This window comes from Salmo trutta, chromosome 28 (genome assembly GCF_901001165.1).
Source record: "Salmo trutta chromosome 28, fSalTru1.1, whole genome shotgun sequence".
NCBI classification, from domain to species: domain Eukaryota; kingdom Metazoa; phylum Chordata; class Actinopteri; order Salmoniformes; family Salmonidae; genus Salmo; species Salmo trutta.
The window spans coordinates 41,545,528-41,564,474 of NC_042984.1; the positions used below are offsets into that span (position 1 = coordinate 41,545,528).

An 18,947-nucleotide genomic window follows, 5' to 3' on the forward strand; every position below is an offset into this window, starting at 1 on the left:
TGGGGACACTACGTAACCGGCAAGTCTAAGGGTAGACTTCGAAGATTCTAGACCCTTGGGTGCTGCCATAGAGTTAATTAGAAATGCCCATCCAAGAAGGCTAAAGGTCATTGGACACAGATAAAATTAGGTCAAATCCCGTTAAATCTACAGTAGCTTTGATTGGACTGATCATGTCAACATCATACTTTCAAAATCTTAGCTTGCAGTCATCATGAATCAAGTCGACAATCTACTGGCAAATCCCTTTTAATCCTTGTCATATGAAGAGAAATTATAGATAAAACATATCGGTGCTCATCGGCCATTGGACATAAACATTACACAACAAGTTGGAAATTGCAAATTCAACAATGAGTGGTTTGGAAGGAATCCATGGCTAACTGCAAGCAGTGCAAAGCAATCATTAGACTGCTATTCCATGGAGTGACTGTGTGGTCCCAAGTCTAAGATTAAGGGTCTATTTTCCTAGTTTAAAATGACAAACATTCAACATTGGCCATGCTGTTAATGAAGCATTATTTGTGCCCTGCTCAAAACAACTTAACTCGGAAGTGCAAAATCTGACTTTAGTGAGTTCAAGACATCTGGAAACTCGGGAGCTTTCATCCAACTCAGAATTGTAAATAAGGAACTCAGGCCTCTTTCTAGAACTACGACCTAAAGATCACAGACGTCATCATGATTCCCCCCTAAGGTGAGTCCACAAATGTCTTGTATGCTGGTGCATAATAAATTATATAATATGCCAGGGAGATATGTATACTGTAGCTAAAAAAATAATACTAAGTTTATGTTGTGTAGTAAGCTGTTAGTAGCCCATGTGCCTCAGCCTAATAATTTGGTATATTTTCACCTCTTAATTTCAGCTACTGTTCTGACTTGGTGGTGCACATGTAGCCTATAACCTGTTTTTGAGAAAAGAAATCATCGAATACTTTAAGAGCTTTCATTGTCTGCTTATACGCCCCCTTCATTCATCCTACGGTTCTGACTTGATGTACAGGGAGAACACTGTAAGAACGGCAATATTCTGAATTCTGTCGCTGTACATTTCAAAAGTGCTGAATAAATAGTTATATTGACTACGCCCACTTGTCGTCCCCTTATGCCATAGTTTGTACATCTCAATTGTCAGTAGAAACCAAATTTGTTTAAGCAAGTCAGCCATATCAATTATGCTTTTTAAAAGGCATTAAATGAGGCTGAATGAACATTTTTTTCGCTGTCAGACAAGGCTCCACTGATAGCCAAGTGTAGCAGTAGTAAGGTGTTGGGACTGCTGTTGGGACTCTGCTGTTGGGATAGCTTTATGTAGGCCCTAACAGTTTGTGGGCACCGTTTGTCACCATTATAGTGCAATTAACGTATTGTTTAGTGTTGTGTTGAGTAGTGGCTTTGCTGGCATGCATCCCACGAACGGCGAACAAATGCTTCAAGTGGTCCAACTAATGAGGGACAAACAGAGGAGGAAGGTCAAAAGTCAAAACCTGGTACAGTCGACCCAGAACCATATCTATACAATCACAGATCTACAGTACCAGTCAAAAGTTTGGACACACCTACTCATTCAAGGGTTTTTCTTAATTTGACTATTTTCTACATTGTAGAATAATAGTGAAGGCATCAAAATGATGAAATAACACATATGGAATCATGTAGTAAGCAAAAAAGTGTTAAACAAATCAACATTTATTTTATATTTGAGATTCTTCAAAGTAGCCACCCTTTGCCTTGATGACAGCTTTGCACACTATTGACATTCTCTCAACCAGCTTCATGAGGTAGTCACCTGGAATGCATTTCAATTAACAGGTGTGCCTTGTTAAAAGTTAATTTGATCATTTATTTTATTTTTAATGTGTTTGAGACAATCAGTTGTGTTGTGACAAGGTAGGGGTGGTATACAGAAGATAGCCCTATTTGGTAAAAGAACAAGTCCATATTATGGCAAGAACAGCTCAAATAAGCAAAGAGAAATGACAGTCCATCATTACTTCACAACATGAAGGTCAGTCAATCCGGAAAATTTCAAGAACTCAAAGTTTCTTCAAGTGCAGTCGCAAAAACGATCAAGCTCTATGATGAAACTGGCTCTCATGAGGACTGCCACAGGAAAGCAAGACCCAGAGTCACCTCTGCTGAGTTACCGGCCTCAGAAATTGCAGCCCAAATAAATGCATCACAGTGTTCAAGTAACAGACACATCTCAACATCAACTGTTCAGAGGAGACTGTGTGAATCAGGCCCTCATGGTCGAATTGCTGCAAAGAACTACTAAAGGACAACAATAATAAGAAGAGACTTGCTTGGGCCAAGTAACACAAGCAATAGACATTAAATCTGTCCTAAATCTGGTCCAAATTTGAGATTTTTGGTTCCAACCACCGGGTCTTTGTGAGACGCAGAGTAGGTGAACGGATGATCTCCGCATATGTAGCTCCCACAGTGAAGCATGGAAGAGGAGGTTGGATGGTGCTTTGCTGGTGACACTGTCTGTGATTTACTTAGAAATCAAGGCACACTTAACCAGCATGGCTACCACAGCATTCTGCAGCGATACACCATCCTATCTGGTTTGCACTTAGTGGGACTATCATTTGTTTTGACACAACACACCTCCAGGCTGTGTAAGGGCAATTTGACCAAGAAGGAGAGTGATGGAGTGCTGCATCAGATGACCTGGCCTCCACAATCACCCGACCTCAACCCAATTGAGATGGTTTGGGATGAGTTGGACCGCAAAGTGAAGGAAAGCAGGCAACAAGTGCTCAGCATATGTGGGAACTCCTTCAAGACTTTTGGAAAAGCATTCAAGGTGAAGCTGGTTTAGAGAATGCCAGCTGTGAAAAGAAGTCATCAAGGCAAAGGGTGGCTACTTTGAAGAATCTAAAATCTAAAATGTTTTGATTTGTTTAACACTTTATTGGTTACTGCATGACTCCATATGTTTTACTTCATAGTTTTGATGTCTTCATTATTATTCTACAATGTAGAAAATAGTAAAAATAAAGAAAAACCCTTGAATGAGTGTGTGTGTCCAAACTTTTGGTACTGGTACTGTACATGGCTAGGAAGGAGGGGCTTGGAATCTAGTTGGAATTGAGGGAGAGGGAGAGTCTGGCCATTGAGCTGTTAATTAAAAGCATTATGATACATTACATGCTGTTTATAGACACCTGGCTGGCGCTTATGCCGATTGGATCACATTACTGAGATGGCATCCAATACAAGATTCAGAGGGTTTAGGGATGTTGCAACATGAGATGTTGCTAATCTCAGTCAGGCTTTACAGAAGCACAGAGGTTAACTGTGAAACCATGGATAGACTCGAGGTAATCCGCCTGACAACTGTGTCAACAGTGGCCCACCCTACTCAAGCAGGTGCTAAGTGTGGCGCCCCCTGTCCCCCGCGGAGCTGAACTACATCGTCTGATTTATTGCCATGACAGGTGTCTACCGTATATCCACGGATGAGTCATAACGGCCCACTTTAGAAGAGACTAGGTGGTGACAGGACATCCATCCATCCTTCTCTATGGAAGCGCAGCATTGACTCAGCTAATATTTTCATCCTACCGCGCAATGCGCTGAATTCCTCTCTCCTCACTCAGTCCAACCCCGAAAGTGAAGTGTTCTGGTGTTTTCAGTGCGTGCACACTCGTAAGGAAGAAAATGTACACACAAAAGCACTAACACACACAGGCCGCGCGTGTCAGTTTGAACCCCTCGTTCCAGTAGTTGAGGATGTCGTCTCGGCTGATGGACAGGTAGCATCCCAGCTGGTTGCGGGTTTTGGGCCCTGCCCTGCCCTGACCCGTTCCTTTTCCGCCTGGGGTGTCTGGAAGGGGTAGAACTGCAGCCGGACGATGGGCTCACTGTGGGCACTGCAGAGAACCAGACAGAGAAACCCCACAGACCACCAAGACATCAGTCAAAGAACAAAACCTGTGTGTGGATTATGTGTTGGACATTTAGGAATCAGAATATTTTTGGTTTGTCAAATTCCGTACGTGAGCAAATGTGGCAAGCTGCAATATTTCTAAAGACCTACGATGATTCAATTAGATTATCTAAAGACCTATTCTACGGTGATTCAATTAGATTATCTAAAGACCTATTCTACGGTGATTCAATTAAATATCTTAGCCATTCTCTGGTGAGACTGTGTCTGTATCCATGTCTCCTATAGTCAGAAAACAGACCCCAGGAGGCCTAAATGCTGGTGATCTGACTGGTATTCCCCATGCAGCGTTTCTTAGACATATGGGGCATACATTGTCTGGCTACCCATCCACATCGCTTTGGGCAAACGCCACGCCCACTGACGTCACTTCTCCACGATGAATGTATGTAGCGATAGATAAAACAGCGGAATTAAGTTCAGTATGAGTCGTCAGGTAAGAGCCGACACGCTGAGTGATCTACTCCCATTACACAGTAAGTAAGAAGAGTAGCAGTCCTGTGTCATCCACAGACATGAGTCCCTGACACAGACAGACGGGGGAATATATGCCTGCATACACACACCGGACACAAACACGAGCGCGGAACACCACAGAGAGAGAGAGAGAGAGCGAGAGAATATACATTTCAGAATGCAAAGGCAGTGGGTGTAAAAAGCGGGAGTTAGAGAGTACTTGGGAGATTCCCGGCCAAAATCCTCAGCCTCTTTCAATAATCGACATGTAAAACTACAAATGGATTGTTAGACGCAAATCATCTCTTTTACTCTCTCCACATACATATAAATGGGGTTGTAGACATCATGTTAAAGCCAACCACAATGGGAATCATCCAGGTCTATCTGTGAGCCTCTCAGTAACTTCCTATCATTCTCCGGTCTCCCCAGGGATCCAAGGGACGGCACCATACCATGACAATACACCTAACCCAGGGTTGTATTCACAGAATAAAACTGGGATGGACTACTTGGACTAGTTTTCTATTGCAAAACGTTTGGCCACGGGGGGCCCTAACGAATAGAACACAGGTGAGCGACCACTAATAGAGGGACGATCCTACAAGCAGACAGGCAGGCACACATCATGAGCTAAATGTACTTTATGTCCAAAGGCAAATCTGAAATGGCACCCTATTACCCATGAGTGATATAGAGGGTGTGTCATTTTGGATGCAGTCATCAAGGATTTAGGAGAAAAGTGGAGAGTTATAAATGTTGCTTCCTGCTTGTGAGCATAGAGGTTCTCCAAAAAGTCTAATGATCCATGGGTTTCCTGAGCAACATCCCGTGGATGTATTCATATAAGTTAGAAGACAGTAAAAACAATGGATGAGGAATGATGAATCATACATATTATTCCATGTGAAACAGAAACAATGGGTGAGGAATGATGAATCATACATATTATTCCATGTGAAGCAGAAACAATGGGTGAGGAATGATGAATCATACATATTATTCCATGTGAAACAGAAACAATGGGTGAGGAATGATGAATCATACATATTATTCCATGTGAAACAGAAACAATGGGTGAGGAATGATGAATCATACATATTATTCCATGTGAAACAGAAACAATGGGTGAGGAATGATGAATCATACATATTATTCCATGTGAAGCAGAAACAATGGGTGAGGAATGATGAATCATACATATTATTCCATGTGAAACAGAAACAATGGGTGAGGAATGATGAATCATACATATTATTCCATGTGAAACAGAAACAATGGATGAGGAATGATGAATCATACATATTATTCCATGTGAAACAGAAACAATGGGTGAGGAATGATGAATCATACATATTATTCCATGTGAAACAGAAACAATGGGTGAGGAATGATGAATCATACATATTATTCCATGTGAAACAGAAACAATGGGTGAGGAATGATGAATCATACATATTATTCCATGTGAAACAGAAACAATGGGTGAGGAATGATGAATCATACATATTATTCCATGTGAAACAGAAACAATGGGTGAGGAATGATGAATCATACATATTATTCCATGTGAAGCAGAAACAATGGGTGAGGAATGATGAATCATACATATTATTCCATGTGAAACAGAAACAATGGGTGAGGAATGATGAATCATACATATTATTCCATGTGAAACAGAAACAATGGGTGAGGAATGATGAATCATACATATTATTCCATGTGAAACAGAAACAATGGGTGTATTATTCAAATAAGTCCCTGTGGATGTTGCATTCCAGTCTAGTCTAGTAGAAGTCTGGCCTGTATCAGTATGTGTGTGTGTGAGTCCTTCAGTCATTTCAGATAGGAGATTCCCACCACAGTCTTCCTCTGTGTCTCAGCACACAGACACCCCTGGTCTAACCCTCTGTCTAGTAACAGGGCAGGGATCCTCATAAATAATCGTTCTGGGTGACGGCTGGGGGTTTGAGTCAGAGGGGGCTCCCTGTCTTGTGAGGGACACAAGTGGCGTTCTATGGGACACACCCACGCAAGCATGTCAAAAGCCTGAGGACCGAAGGATTTGAACTCTACTTATCCCCGCAATTCTAATTACCCACCCATTAACCCCTGCCCCGAGCAATAAAATAGACAAAAGGCATTTGTCCAGGGTCCTCAAAACTACAAGCTTGGCCAGACAGACAGACACCCACCTAGTCCACACCGCCGTCACAGTTGGTGTCCACATCTTCATCATCAATATCACCCATCATCTTGATAGCCTCGAGAAACTCATCCATATACCATCCTTTGAGAGAGGGAGAGAAAGACAGAGGTGGGCAGAGAGAGAGAAAGAGAGAGCGAGTGAGAGAGAGAGGAGAAAAGAGGGTCATTAGGATAGTATAAGAGAAGGTTAGAGGTGTAATTTATGTAAGGTTTTCAACAATGGAGTTTCACAGAAAATGATTGGCATTCCAGAAAAGCTAATGCCCTTAATGTCACAGCAGTGGAATTCCAATCTGAAAGCTTGACCTGGAAATGGTGTAATGTGAATTTCACATTCTGAACTAGGATTGTTTTTTGTCAACACAATAACCTTTTCTGATAATCTTCACAGATTGCATCTTTATATTAGAGATAAAAAGAAACAGCCAAAAGAAAACATTTACATGGAAATACTGTTTTATTGTTTGTAAGAAACTTGATTCAGCAAATACGATTTAAGAAACGTATTAAGAAAAAATTATGAATTTCCCGCTGAAGAGCGGGAGAGAAAGCAAAAAAAGAGAACAAAAAGGTGGCACAAGGCCCACAGTGTACAAGAACGTCAGCACAGATGGTTGAAAGTCACAGTGGATGAGCACCACTGATCTTTTGCACCCCCAAAACATAAGGGCTGCTTACAGTGTGTGCTGTGAGTAACATCCTTCCAATAACCACTCTACTCTAATCATTGAAAATATCAAAATAAGCAACAATAAAAAAACTATTTAAAAAAAAGGGAATCAAAAGCCAAACAGAAAGTTAGAGGTTAAGATTGGCAAAAGGTTAAATAAAGAGGCCATTGAGGGATTGTCCTACTTGCATATAAAAATGCACTTTACAAAGACAATGAAAGCATTCCAAGTTGACTACATTGTAGATGCATGCCAGACCTCAGAACGCCTGGATAGGTGTTTAATGTCAGCAAACCACATCATGTGACATAGCAAACTGAAGCCCGACTGCGCAGACGATGACGTGGCACACAACCATTGGTTGATGCAATAGAACACCTTTAAATGTAGTCAGCCTGGAACAGACCAGTGTTTTTAAGATTTGTCTTGTCAAAACCCACATACCCACAATATCAGCCATCAGACTAGTTTAGTCATCAAACCACAAGTTAGATGTGTTTCAAACAAGAGAAGGTGAAGTTCTCAAACTTTCAAGCCTATATCACTCAAAGTTGTTGGAATCTTAGTGTGAAGATATTAACCAAAATTGCGGTTATTTTTCCGTTTATAACAACTAATTGCCCGACATCGGTTCAATTATTTGAATTACATTCGATTCGGTTTTTTTTCTTCCTTTGATCTCAACGTGCACATTGCAGTTTCTCTATAAATAATAAACCTGGTAATCAACTACAATGATCCATTGCGCATATACTTGTCAAGTCGGTTTTCTTTTAGAAAGCACGACCGTTAGGGATATAGCGCAGCTGTTGCTTTGAGCAGTATTTCTACCTGAAAATACATGATACAAGTGATTGATAGTATTCAGCGGTCAAAGCATGCCTTATTTACTTGGAATAACTACAAAATAGTGATTTTTAGACAGCATATGCAGCAGAGCTGAGATGACTTGGAATGAAATAAAGTCATCAAATAAAACCAATGTAATATACACACACACAACTGAGATATTTCATTAAAGGAAAGTAATGTAATGTTAATTAAGCAATAAGGCATGAGGGGGTGTGGTATATGGCCAATATACCATGGGCGAGGGCTGTTCTTAAGCAGACGCATCGTGGAGCGCCTGGACACAGCCCTTAGCCATGGTATATTAGCCATATATCACAACCACCGAGGTGCCTTATTGCTATTATAAACTGGTTATCAACGTAATTAGAGCAGTAAAAATAAATGTTTTGTCATACCCATGGTATACTGTCTGATATACCACAGCTGTCAGCCAATCACCAGTCAGGGCTCGAAACAACCAGTTTATAATAAGTGATAAGCAGTAATGAGCAGTCACTACCACCATGGGACTTAATTGTTTTATTCTGTGTTGTTACAGCATTCAACCCACATAATCAAAACCGAAATCTGTGATTGTTTTCTAATAATCGAACCGACCCTCGAAAATCACTAAATCGCTCAGCGCTATGGAATCTGCTGAAAAGGATCATCGTCACAATTAGCATCTCTGTATCAAATATACACGTTCATGCCCCAATACATTCCGGAAGTGGCTATGCCCAAAAAGTTGGCACATTAAATTAGGGTTGTGATCCTGATTAAGCAATAGACAAACGTAACAGAAAATTCTAATTATGACACCAGGCATGAGTAAGGATTTTGCACGACATTCAAACTTGGCCTGTCAGTGTCGAAGGAATAGAAAAGGCCTGTTTTAGTACCTTGATGACTGAAGTACACTACAATGTTAAAACGTGTGCTGCTCCCATGTGGACTCCAAACCAAATGGGCAATTACCTAATCAGCATCAGAAAATCCCCATCGTGAAAAGCGAATGATGTCTCGCTAAGCGCAACCAATTGATCCTATTGCTGCTCCCATTGTCGCATTATTGTACAATTTATAACACATTATTTAACGAGCCCTGCAAGGAGGCAATACATTGGACTGAACAGTTATGTATTGCTAATCATTGGAGAGGTCATTTCTATGAAGGTATTTCATTCAAAAGTTGGGCAGCACCAGTTAGATTAAGTACACCAATAAATTCATAACACATCAATGAACCATCAACGGTATAAAAATGTCATTGGCTTTTGTATAACCGGAAGACTCAAAGTCTATATAACAGCTTAAAATACCCAAGCTTCTGCCAGATTCTCTACACATCTTAATTTCAGAGCAGCAGAGAGAAAAAAAAAACTGTTAAAAGCTTAAATTACAATACTTTAAATCGTATTACAAACATCTGCCAAAAAAAAAAAATACATCAAAGTCACATCTATGTAGGTTATTCAAAGTTTTTTATTTATTTTTTAAACTGATTAAGAATAAAGCAATTCAAAAAAAATTATCTGATCTTCTAGTGCAGACTGGCAGTTCTATTTGCATATCAGCGTTTTGGGCCTTAGAACCTGTCACTGGTGCAGTTGCTACATGATCAAAACAGATTCAAACTCACAACTGGAGTGTTAAAACATGCTACAGAACCAGGAGTATTTTGTTTGTTTGTTGAGTATGTAGAAATGGGAAAAAACCCCAGCAAAGTCACTCACCTTTCGCATTCCCTATGAGGATGAATTAGACACTAGAGGCTAAATCAAGTTAAAACTTCTATCCCCTGCCAACTGACATATCAGGAGAAAAGCCAAAAAACCCAAAGCAGGTAGTTTGGGATGGGCTTGGGACCAGGGGAGTTTCTGGCATCCACAGTGCACATGCCTTCCAACATCCAAGAGACAAACAAAACAGATAAATCACGCACAAAGTATTCCACCGTAAACTTGTAGTTCTAACATGTTTCTTCAGCATTAAATATTGTCATGTTATGAGCTGTCCTGTATCTTTGAGAAATAAATAATATCCACTTTCCTGGAATAAAGAATAGCACTATTTAAAACAGGTTAATCTCCAAACTGGATGAGACCAAATTAAAGAATTGTGAAATATAAGTACAATAGCCACCCACTGAACCCATCTAAAACACTTTCTCTATTGAAATGATTAGGAACTTAGTACATTTTCTCAGACCCATAAAACAATATACATGTGGGAAAAACTGGGATAATTTGGGAAACAAGTAAACTAAATCAAATCAAATTTATTTATATAGCCCTTCGTATATCAGCTGAAATCTCAAAGTGCTGTACAGAAACCCAGCCTAAAACCCCAAACAGCAAGCAATGCATGTGAAAGAGGCACGGTGGCTAGGAAAAACTCCCTAGGAAAAACTCCCTAGAAAGGCCAAAAACCTAGGAAGAAACCTAGAGAGGAACCAGGCTATGAGGGGTGGCCAGTCCTCTTCTGGCTGTGCCGGGTGGATATTATAACAGAACATGGTCAACTAAGAAAAATACAACGTACAAAAGTGAGTGCAGGTGCCAATGAACTTTTAACTCCAATTCCTGGAAGAGACAGAAAATTAGGGAAAAGACCAAGAAAAAAAGCGGAATCTTAGAGACTGACAGCTCACTCTTCTGGACCCAAATAGAGAGCCAAAATAGTCGCCTTCTTCCAACATGATGCCAAGACCGACCCTGGCACAGGCCAATAGGATGACCCGAAGGAGGGGCTTCAGAGGTACTTCACACTACTTATTTCAACTTGATTTGACAGACAAAAAATATTTTTGATATAGTCTATTCAGAGACCAAGCAATGAATAACATGATGTGGATGTTTAGGGTGTGGTACACAGGGTGATGATGGGAGCAGTTGTAGCTGATTGAAGGGGTGGGGGGGTAGTATTAAAAGTCGCATGATCCAGTCTTGAACATTAGAACTCCTCGTGGTCCTCCGACTCAGCGTCCGGTATGACGAAGCCCTCCTGAAAGCACAGACAGATGGATAAAGAGGAGGATATTATCAACTTAGATATGTTACAGAACTCTGCATAGTCGAAATACTCACATTTTGATCTAAACCTGACATGTGTCAAATACTTTTTAAAACACTTGCGCAGCGTTTGATTTGCCTGGCAGAGGCACAAATGGAATAGTGCCAAAAGTGCAAACTACACTAAATCAAGCGCACCAGTGTTTTGACATTTATTTGACTCAGATGAATGAGTTGACAGACTGAACCAATCATGCGTGGCCTGATGGAGGGATACAGCACTGTTTGTCCAAGCTGTACGAGCGTACTTTAGCATTCCGCTTGAGCTACATTACATGCCATTCCACAGATAGAATTTTAGAGGGCATCAGCAGTTGCTTGAACCAAAACACAGGCTTAAAATCTAAGAAAGCTGAAGTTGACCCGTGAGACTTTGCGTGTAATGTCTACTAAACTCACGTCTGTGGCGTAGAGTATATCTACAATCCTCTGCAGTGTGGGGTCGCCCTCTCCTTCCTTCTCTTGGCAGATGAGCTCAATGTTCCTCAGTTTGCCAAAATAGAAGTCCCGCTCCTTCTCCATGTCCTGGATGGTGGACTTCAGTATATTCACCTGGGAGGGAAGGGGCAAGATGTATATCTGAACTTTTGCTACAACTTCAGTCAAACCATATGTGAATACAGCAATTGATTTTTCTAACATGTCAAGGCACATGAATGGAAGGATGGATGACAGTACCTCCTGGATGAGTTCGGCCCGCTCCTCGTCACCAGCCCCTGGTCTTCGTGCTGAGCTGGGCGCCATTTTGGGTGCTACCTTGGCAACTGCTGCCCGCTGGGGTGCTGAGGGGAACAAGCAACTAATTAGAATGAGATGGGGAGAGGTTGTTATCGACAAGCTCAGTAGATTTCAATATGGAAAGAGTCATCTCTAGACTGGTTACAGCAGTCAGTTTCTCTTAGTGTTTCTATTCTCCCTCCAACCCAGAACAATTTGATTTTAGTTGCTTTCGATTGACAATTTTAGTTCAAAAGGTCTCAAGATGTTGATTTTTGGGGCCTTTGTGCCCTGCCTGGAACATTATCTAGGGGAACCCCTCCTTAAAAAAAAAACTATTTTATTTTTATTTTTTTTAATAAAAACAAATAGTAGTACAGTGAAAATAAAATACTAATCATGGCACAGGCTGAGCCACCACTCACCAGCATTGAGGATCTTCTTGGGTTTGTTGAGGGCAGACACGGCAGGACTGGGCATGGTGTCTTGGCCCTGGCGAGCCTCCACAGGGTCGTACTCCTTCCCATCGTAGTTGGCATCAAAGAACTTCTTGAACCACTGCACAAACTCAAAGTTGTCCTGGAACTTGCCTTTTATCAACTTGTCAACAGGGATGATCTTGAGAAGAACAAAACACCATGTTAGTGGATTCAACACCACAAAAATGGGTTAGATAAACACTAGTGGATGTCAACACCAGACATCTGATTTAGCATAAACATGCATTGCAGAGGTGACTACCGTTAAATGCTGAACGAATATGGATAGAACACAGACTAGGAGACAAGGAGGAGCCGTTGAATTGCGACTCCACCTTGTCCCTGTACTGGCAATCAAACAAGCAAAATGCCAGTTCAGGGACAAGGTGGAGTCGCAATTCGACGGCTCAGACACCAGACGTATGTGGCAGGGTCTACAGGAAAGCACACACACTACAAAAAAAAGTCACGCTTCCAGACAAACTAAACATCTTATTTGCCCGCTTTGAGGATAATACCGTGCCACCGTCGCAGCCCGGTAACAAGGACTGCAACCCCGCCCCTCTCCTTCTCCATGGCTGACATGAGTGAAACATTTAAACTTGTTAACCCTCGCAAGGTTGCTGGCCCAGACGGCATCCCTAGCCGCGTCCTGAGAGCATGTGCAGAGCAGCTGGATGGTGTGTTTCCGGACATATTCAATCTCTCCCTATCCCAGTCTGTTGTCCCCACATGCTTCAAGATAGCTACCATTGTTCCTGTACCCAAGAAGGCAAAGATAACGGAACTAAATGACTACGCCCCGTAGCTCTAACTTCTGTCATCATGAAGTCCGTCGAGAGACTAGTCAAGGTCATATCACCTCCACCTTACTGGCCACCCTAGACCCACTTCAATTTGCTTACCGCCCCAATAGGTCCACAGACGACGCAATCGCCATCACACTCCCCTATCCCATCTGGACAAAAGGAATACCTATGTATGAATGCCAACATTGACACCAGCTCAGCATTCAACACCATAGTACCATCCAAAATCATCATCAAGCTGTAGGACCTGGGTCTCAACCCCGCCCTGTGCAACTGGGTCTTGGACTTTGACAGACCGCCCTCAGGTGATGAAGGTAAGAAACATCTCCACTTCGCTGACCCTCAACAGTGGGGCCCCACAAGGGTGTGTGCTCAGTCCCCTCCTGTACTCCCTGTTCACCCACGACTGGGTGAACGCCTCCAACTCAATCATCAACTTTGCAGATGACAAAACAGTAGTGGGCCTTATCACCAACAACGAGACAGCCTACAGGGAGGAGATGAGGGCCCTGGGAGTGTGGTGTCAGGAAAATAACCTCTCACTCAACATCAACAAAACAAAGGAGATGATCGTGGACTTCAGGAAACAGCAGAGGGAGCATCCCTCTATTCACATCAAAGGGACAGCAGTGGAGAAGGTGGAAAGTTTTAAGTTCCTGGGCGTACACATCACAGACAAACTTAAATGGTCCACCCACATAGACGGTGTTGTGAAGAAGGCGCAATAGGGCCTCTTCAACCACAGGAGGCTAAAGAAATTTGGCTTGTCACCCTAAACCCTAACAAACTTCTACAGATGCACAATCGAGAGCATCCTGTCGGACTGTATCCCCGCCTGGTACGGCAACTGCACCGCCCTCAACCGCAAGGCTCTCCAGAGGGTGGTGCGGTCTGCACAACGCATCACCGGGGGCAAACTACATGCCCTCCATGACACCTACAGCACCCGATGTCACAGGAAGGCCAAAAAGATCATCAAGGACGTCAACCACCCGAGCCACTGCCGTTTCACACCGTTATCTTCCAGAAGGCGAGGTCAGTACAGGTGCGTCAAAGCTGGGAACGAGAGATAGAAGCTGTTTTTCAATCTCAAGGTCGTCAGACTGCTAAACAGCAATCACTAACTCAAGAGAGGCTGCTGCCTAAATTGAGACCCAATCACTGGCCATTTTAATAAATGAATAGTCACTTTAAATAAACTCTAATAATGTTTACATATCTTAAATTACTCATATCACATGTATATACTGTGTTTTATACCATCTACTGCACCTTGCCTATGCAGCTTGGCCATCGCTCATCCATATACTTACATGTACATATTCTCATTCACCCCTTTAGATTTGTGTGTATTAGGTAGTTGTTGGGGAATTGTTAAATATTACTGCACTGTCGGAACTAGAAGGACAAGCATTTCGCGACACTCGCATTAACATCTGCATGTGACAAATAAAATTTGATTTGAGGGACTTCGTCATGACACTTGAAGGGAGAAAATCCAGACTCAATTTTTTGCTCATCTCACACACTCGACTGTGCAGTAGCAGAAGCCAACAAATACGCCATCCAACTACTGGACTAATGACTAACTAACAGAGTGGAGTCTGTATAGGATGCCAACAGTGCCCTCGCTTCTGGCACAGGAAAGTAAATATCAGTGAGCCACAGTAGACAGAGGCCATGCTAGCTCAGCAGGAAACAATTAGCAAGCAGTGCCAGAGAAGTATAAAGCAGGGAACTGTACAGTTTAAAAACCAAAACGGAAGCAAACTGAAAAAAACAGGGCGGGACCTACCTGAATTTCTCCAATAGAAACTTGTTTGCATTTTCCGTTTGGAGTAAATGGTTTGTGCAAAACGTTTTTCAACAGAATCGCCGTAATGATTACACACACACACACTGGGCAACTCAGATGTCTAAATCCAAATGAGAAGCCAAAGATTAGGATATTAGGTTAAGAGAACATCTAAGAGAGACAAGTAGGCCATGTCTTTTGATTATATGAATTCCTGTACGCACTTGGTGGTGATATTGAATGGTTAATATATTGCAAGACAACACATGGTAAAGACAGGAAGCAAAATAATGAATAGATACATGTGCTTCAAAAGCAACCGGTTCAACAGATGAACAAACAAATATACGTAGCCCGGCAAATAGGTACAGCTCTGGATGTAGACTAGAGCAGTAGCATTCAAAGTCACGGTCACGGGGAACTGTAGTGGGGTCGCCAAAAATATTATTTTTAAACTAAGAGAACAGATTATTGTATGGGACAACAAATGCTTTTTTTAATTTATTTTTTTTACTGAGGAAATGTGTTTATTTTCCTTTTGATAAGCGATTAAAATGCAATGAATTGAAGGTTATTTGTCGATGTAAAAATCGAAATGTATGTATTTTATGGTTGCATTATTAGATTTGGGGGTGTGGTTTTGGAGAAATGATTGGGGACAAATTGGTTCGCCATAAATTCTGCTGGGGAGAAAAATGGAGTCTACACTGAAATAGTTTGAATACCACTGCTCTACAGCCTAGGCTATGCTGAGAGGGAAAATAGAATAGCCTACTTACTTTGTCAACACCCATTCTTTTGAAGCCAGCTTGCAAGATCTTGTAGTTGTGAATGAATTCGTGCTCTAGTTTTGCAGCAAATTTGACTTTCTTCAAAGGCACACAGCCGGGAAAAAGCATGTCCATGAACTGGCAGTAGGCTGCACCTTTAGAAGACAGACACACCAGGGGTCATCACAAATCCTATCGAACTATTCCTCTTGGATCACACAAAAGGAAACTAGGCTAAACCTTTAGGCTACATCGATTATAGGATTTACTTTCATTTACTCAAGTATAAGCAATCTGCCGTATGATGTAATGCAAGAACAAATGCATTTGTGCCATCCATACCCTGCCACTCACCTGAACATAACAGCTCTATCTTGGTAAGGTTGATCTGTAACGATTCATTAATCCATGCAAGCATGTCATGACGACTCAAATTGTCACTGCACACTGAGGTTGAGTAAACGTTCACAGCCATTGTCTGTTGAAGCACAATGGAGAGATTTGTTTTCAAGTTTATGTTACGTTAGAAAAACACAATTCAAAGTTACTAGCTAGTAATCATGTCAGAGGCACAACAGGTGGGGACCTAGCACTGGTTCAGTGGGTTACCATTCCTTAAATGAGGAGAAACGATAATTTCAGGGAAAAATTAGTGGATGAAAGCTGCAGCCAGTTTTGCCTAATAAAATCAATACTACTAGCTACAGATTGCACCGTCTCTGACCTGTCTTGCATGCCAGATACCGTTAGTTAGCTAGGTAGGGTGGGCCTGAAAAGGCTAACAGTAGTCAGCTAGCACCAAGGTAATCAGAGCCAGCGTTAGCTTACTAGCTAGTTATAACACCACCAGCAAGCCTGCTAGTATGAGCTAAATAGCTAGCAAGGTAGCTAAGTTACTACATAGCTTTTTGAACTAGCAAACGTTACTGTATCAAGTTAGCGGACGTTTGAATATTAGACATGTTAGCTAGTTATATTTAAATAGTTAGCTAACTAGTGAGTAAACTAACGTTTGCTAGTTAAATAACTATGTCAGCTGACTTATACTGGATGGCTAGCTACCAACATTTCCCCTGCCCAACTCATAAGGCTAGCGTGCTACAGCTAGACTCCCAACGACAGACGCATTCAAGCCTCCCCGGTCTCTGCGCCCCCGCCTAACTATACAGCTAGCTAGCTAGCTAAATGCAAAATGGCAAACAAAATACTTACCTTGTTTTGGAATGGCTTTCAGAACTCTAGGTGTTGCTAATATATTGATTCAACGTAAACTGTTTCTCATATAAAATACAGACGTCAGTGTTTCCTACTCTTTTCTTCTCCTGGTAGCCAGTTCCGAGTTCAATATGCCGGCGACAGCGGGTTTGACTCCTTTCAGCGCGACTGCGTGCGTAGAGCTGGGGCGCAGCTTGGTCGGTGCTATGTGGAATCCTTGGGACGCCCCTACCACATTGACGTTGAAATGTAAAATGGTTAGGGTAGGGACGTCCCAAGGATTCTAAATAGCACTGATCGGAGCAGCTTGGGCGAGGCTAGACCTACAGTCATTGGGCTAGAACAGGGTTTCACAAACTCGGGGCACGTTTTGTTTTTTTGCCCTAGCACTACACAGCTACAACGCTGGGCTAGACTAACGCTTTCTGTGTCAACCAACCTTTAGACATTATTATTACTACAGGCATCATAGTCATTTGAAACACTGGCATCCAGGACCTCTACAACAGGCTGTGTCAGAGGAAGGCCCTAATGAGTCTTAAAGACTCCAGCCATGTTATAGACTGTTCTCCCTCCTACCGATCTGCATGGCAAGCAGAAACCAATGCACCAAGTCTCGAACCAACAGGACACTGAACAGCTTCTAACCTCAAGCCATAAGACTGCTATATAGTTAACCAAATAGCTACCTGGACTACCTGCGTTGACCCCAGCCGCCCCCTTTTTTTGCACTAACTATTTTGACTCATATGCTGCTGCTACTGCTTATTATTTACCCTGTTACCTAGTCACTTTACCCTTACCTGTATGTACATATCTACCTCAATTACCTCATACCCCTGTACATCAACTCAGCACTGGTACCCTGTGTATAGCCAAGTTACTCATTGTGTATTTATTCCTTGTGATTTTTAAAAATTTTCTCTCTGATTTCTAGGTAAGTAAGTATTTCACTGTTAGTCTACACCTGTTGTTTATGAAGTATGTGACAAATATGATTTGAAACACTTTTACTTTACAACTGTGGCACAGAGTTTGACAGTGGTCTAATTCTACTTTATGTTGGGAAAGGCATGCTTCCCTCCAATCCTTGAACTGCTAAAGTTGTATCTCAAATGTACTATCACAGTGACTTCATCCCTTTCACCCCTTTATTCTCCTATTAGGTTGTAATGTAGTCACCAAAGGCTCCTTTGTGCTATGGAAGGGACATTTCATCTGAATAGCCTCTTTTCACGAGACATAACCCTACACACTCACAATGCAATGTATGCACGCATGCAGAAAATGAGAGAGAGAAGAGCAAGAGAAACACACAAATTAGATAATTATCTACATGGACATTGGGACATTTCCAGTGAAGACATTCCATTTGGAGCTCATTATGATGAAAGAACAGTGGGTGTTCCCAGTGCTGCACGGCTCGCTGCTTTGAGGTAGGCCTGGCTCAAATGTGAATATTTGACCCGATGATCTTGTGGGCAAGTATAGCAGTTTAACTTATAAAAATATAAATGCAACATGTAAAGTGTTGGTCCCATATTTCATGAGCTGAAATAAAAGATCCCAGAAATTATCCATACTGACAAAAAGCTTATTTCTCTCAAATTGTGGCATATCAAGAAGCTGTTTAAACAGCATGATCATTACACAGGTGCACCTTGTGCTGGGGACAATAAAAGGCAACTATAATGTGCAGTTTTGTCATACAACACAGTCACAGATGTCTCAAGTTTTGAGGGTGTATGCAATTGGCATGCTGCCTGCAGTAATGTCAGAGCTGTTGCCAGAGAATTGAATGTTAATTTCTCTACCATAAGCCATAATTTTAGAGAATTTGGCAGAACGTCTAACAGGCCTCAACTGCAGACCACGTGTATGGCGTTGTGTGGGTGAGCGGTTTGCTGATTCCAACGTTGTGAACATGTGCCCCATGGTGGCGGTGGGGTTATGGTATG

At 41.9% G+C, this 18,947-nt stretch overlaps 1 protein-coding gene across 1 annotated transcript; it reads right to left on the reverse strand.

The window, feature by feature from the left end:
- Positions 1-10,683: 10,683 nt before the first annotated feature.
- LOC115166261 (microtubule-associated protein RP/EB family member 1) lies at positions 10,684-17,269 on the reverse strand. Its single transcript, XM_029720097.1, has 7 exons — positions 16,987-17,269; positions 16,129-16,252; positions 15,784-15,929; positions 12,347-12,539; positions 11,883-11,986; positions 11,604-11,756; positions 10,684-11,136 (listed from the first exon to the last, which is right to left on the reverse strand). The coding sequence occupies exons 2-7, from the start codon at positions 16,247-16,249 to the stop codon at positions 11,086-11,088; spliced, it is 768 nt and encodes a 255-aa protein (XP_029575957.1). The 5' UTR covers positions 16,250-16,252; positions 16,987-17,269; the 3' UTR covers positions 10,684-11,085.
- Positions 17,270-18,947: the final 1,678 nt, after the last annotated feature.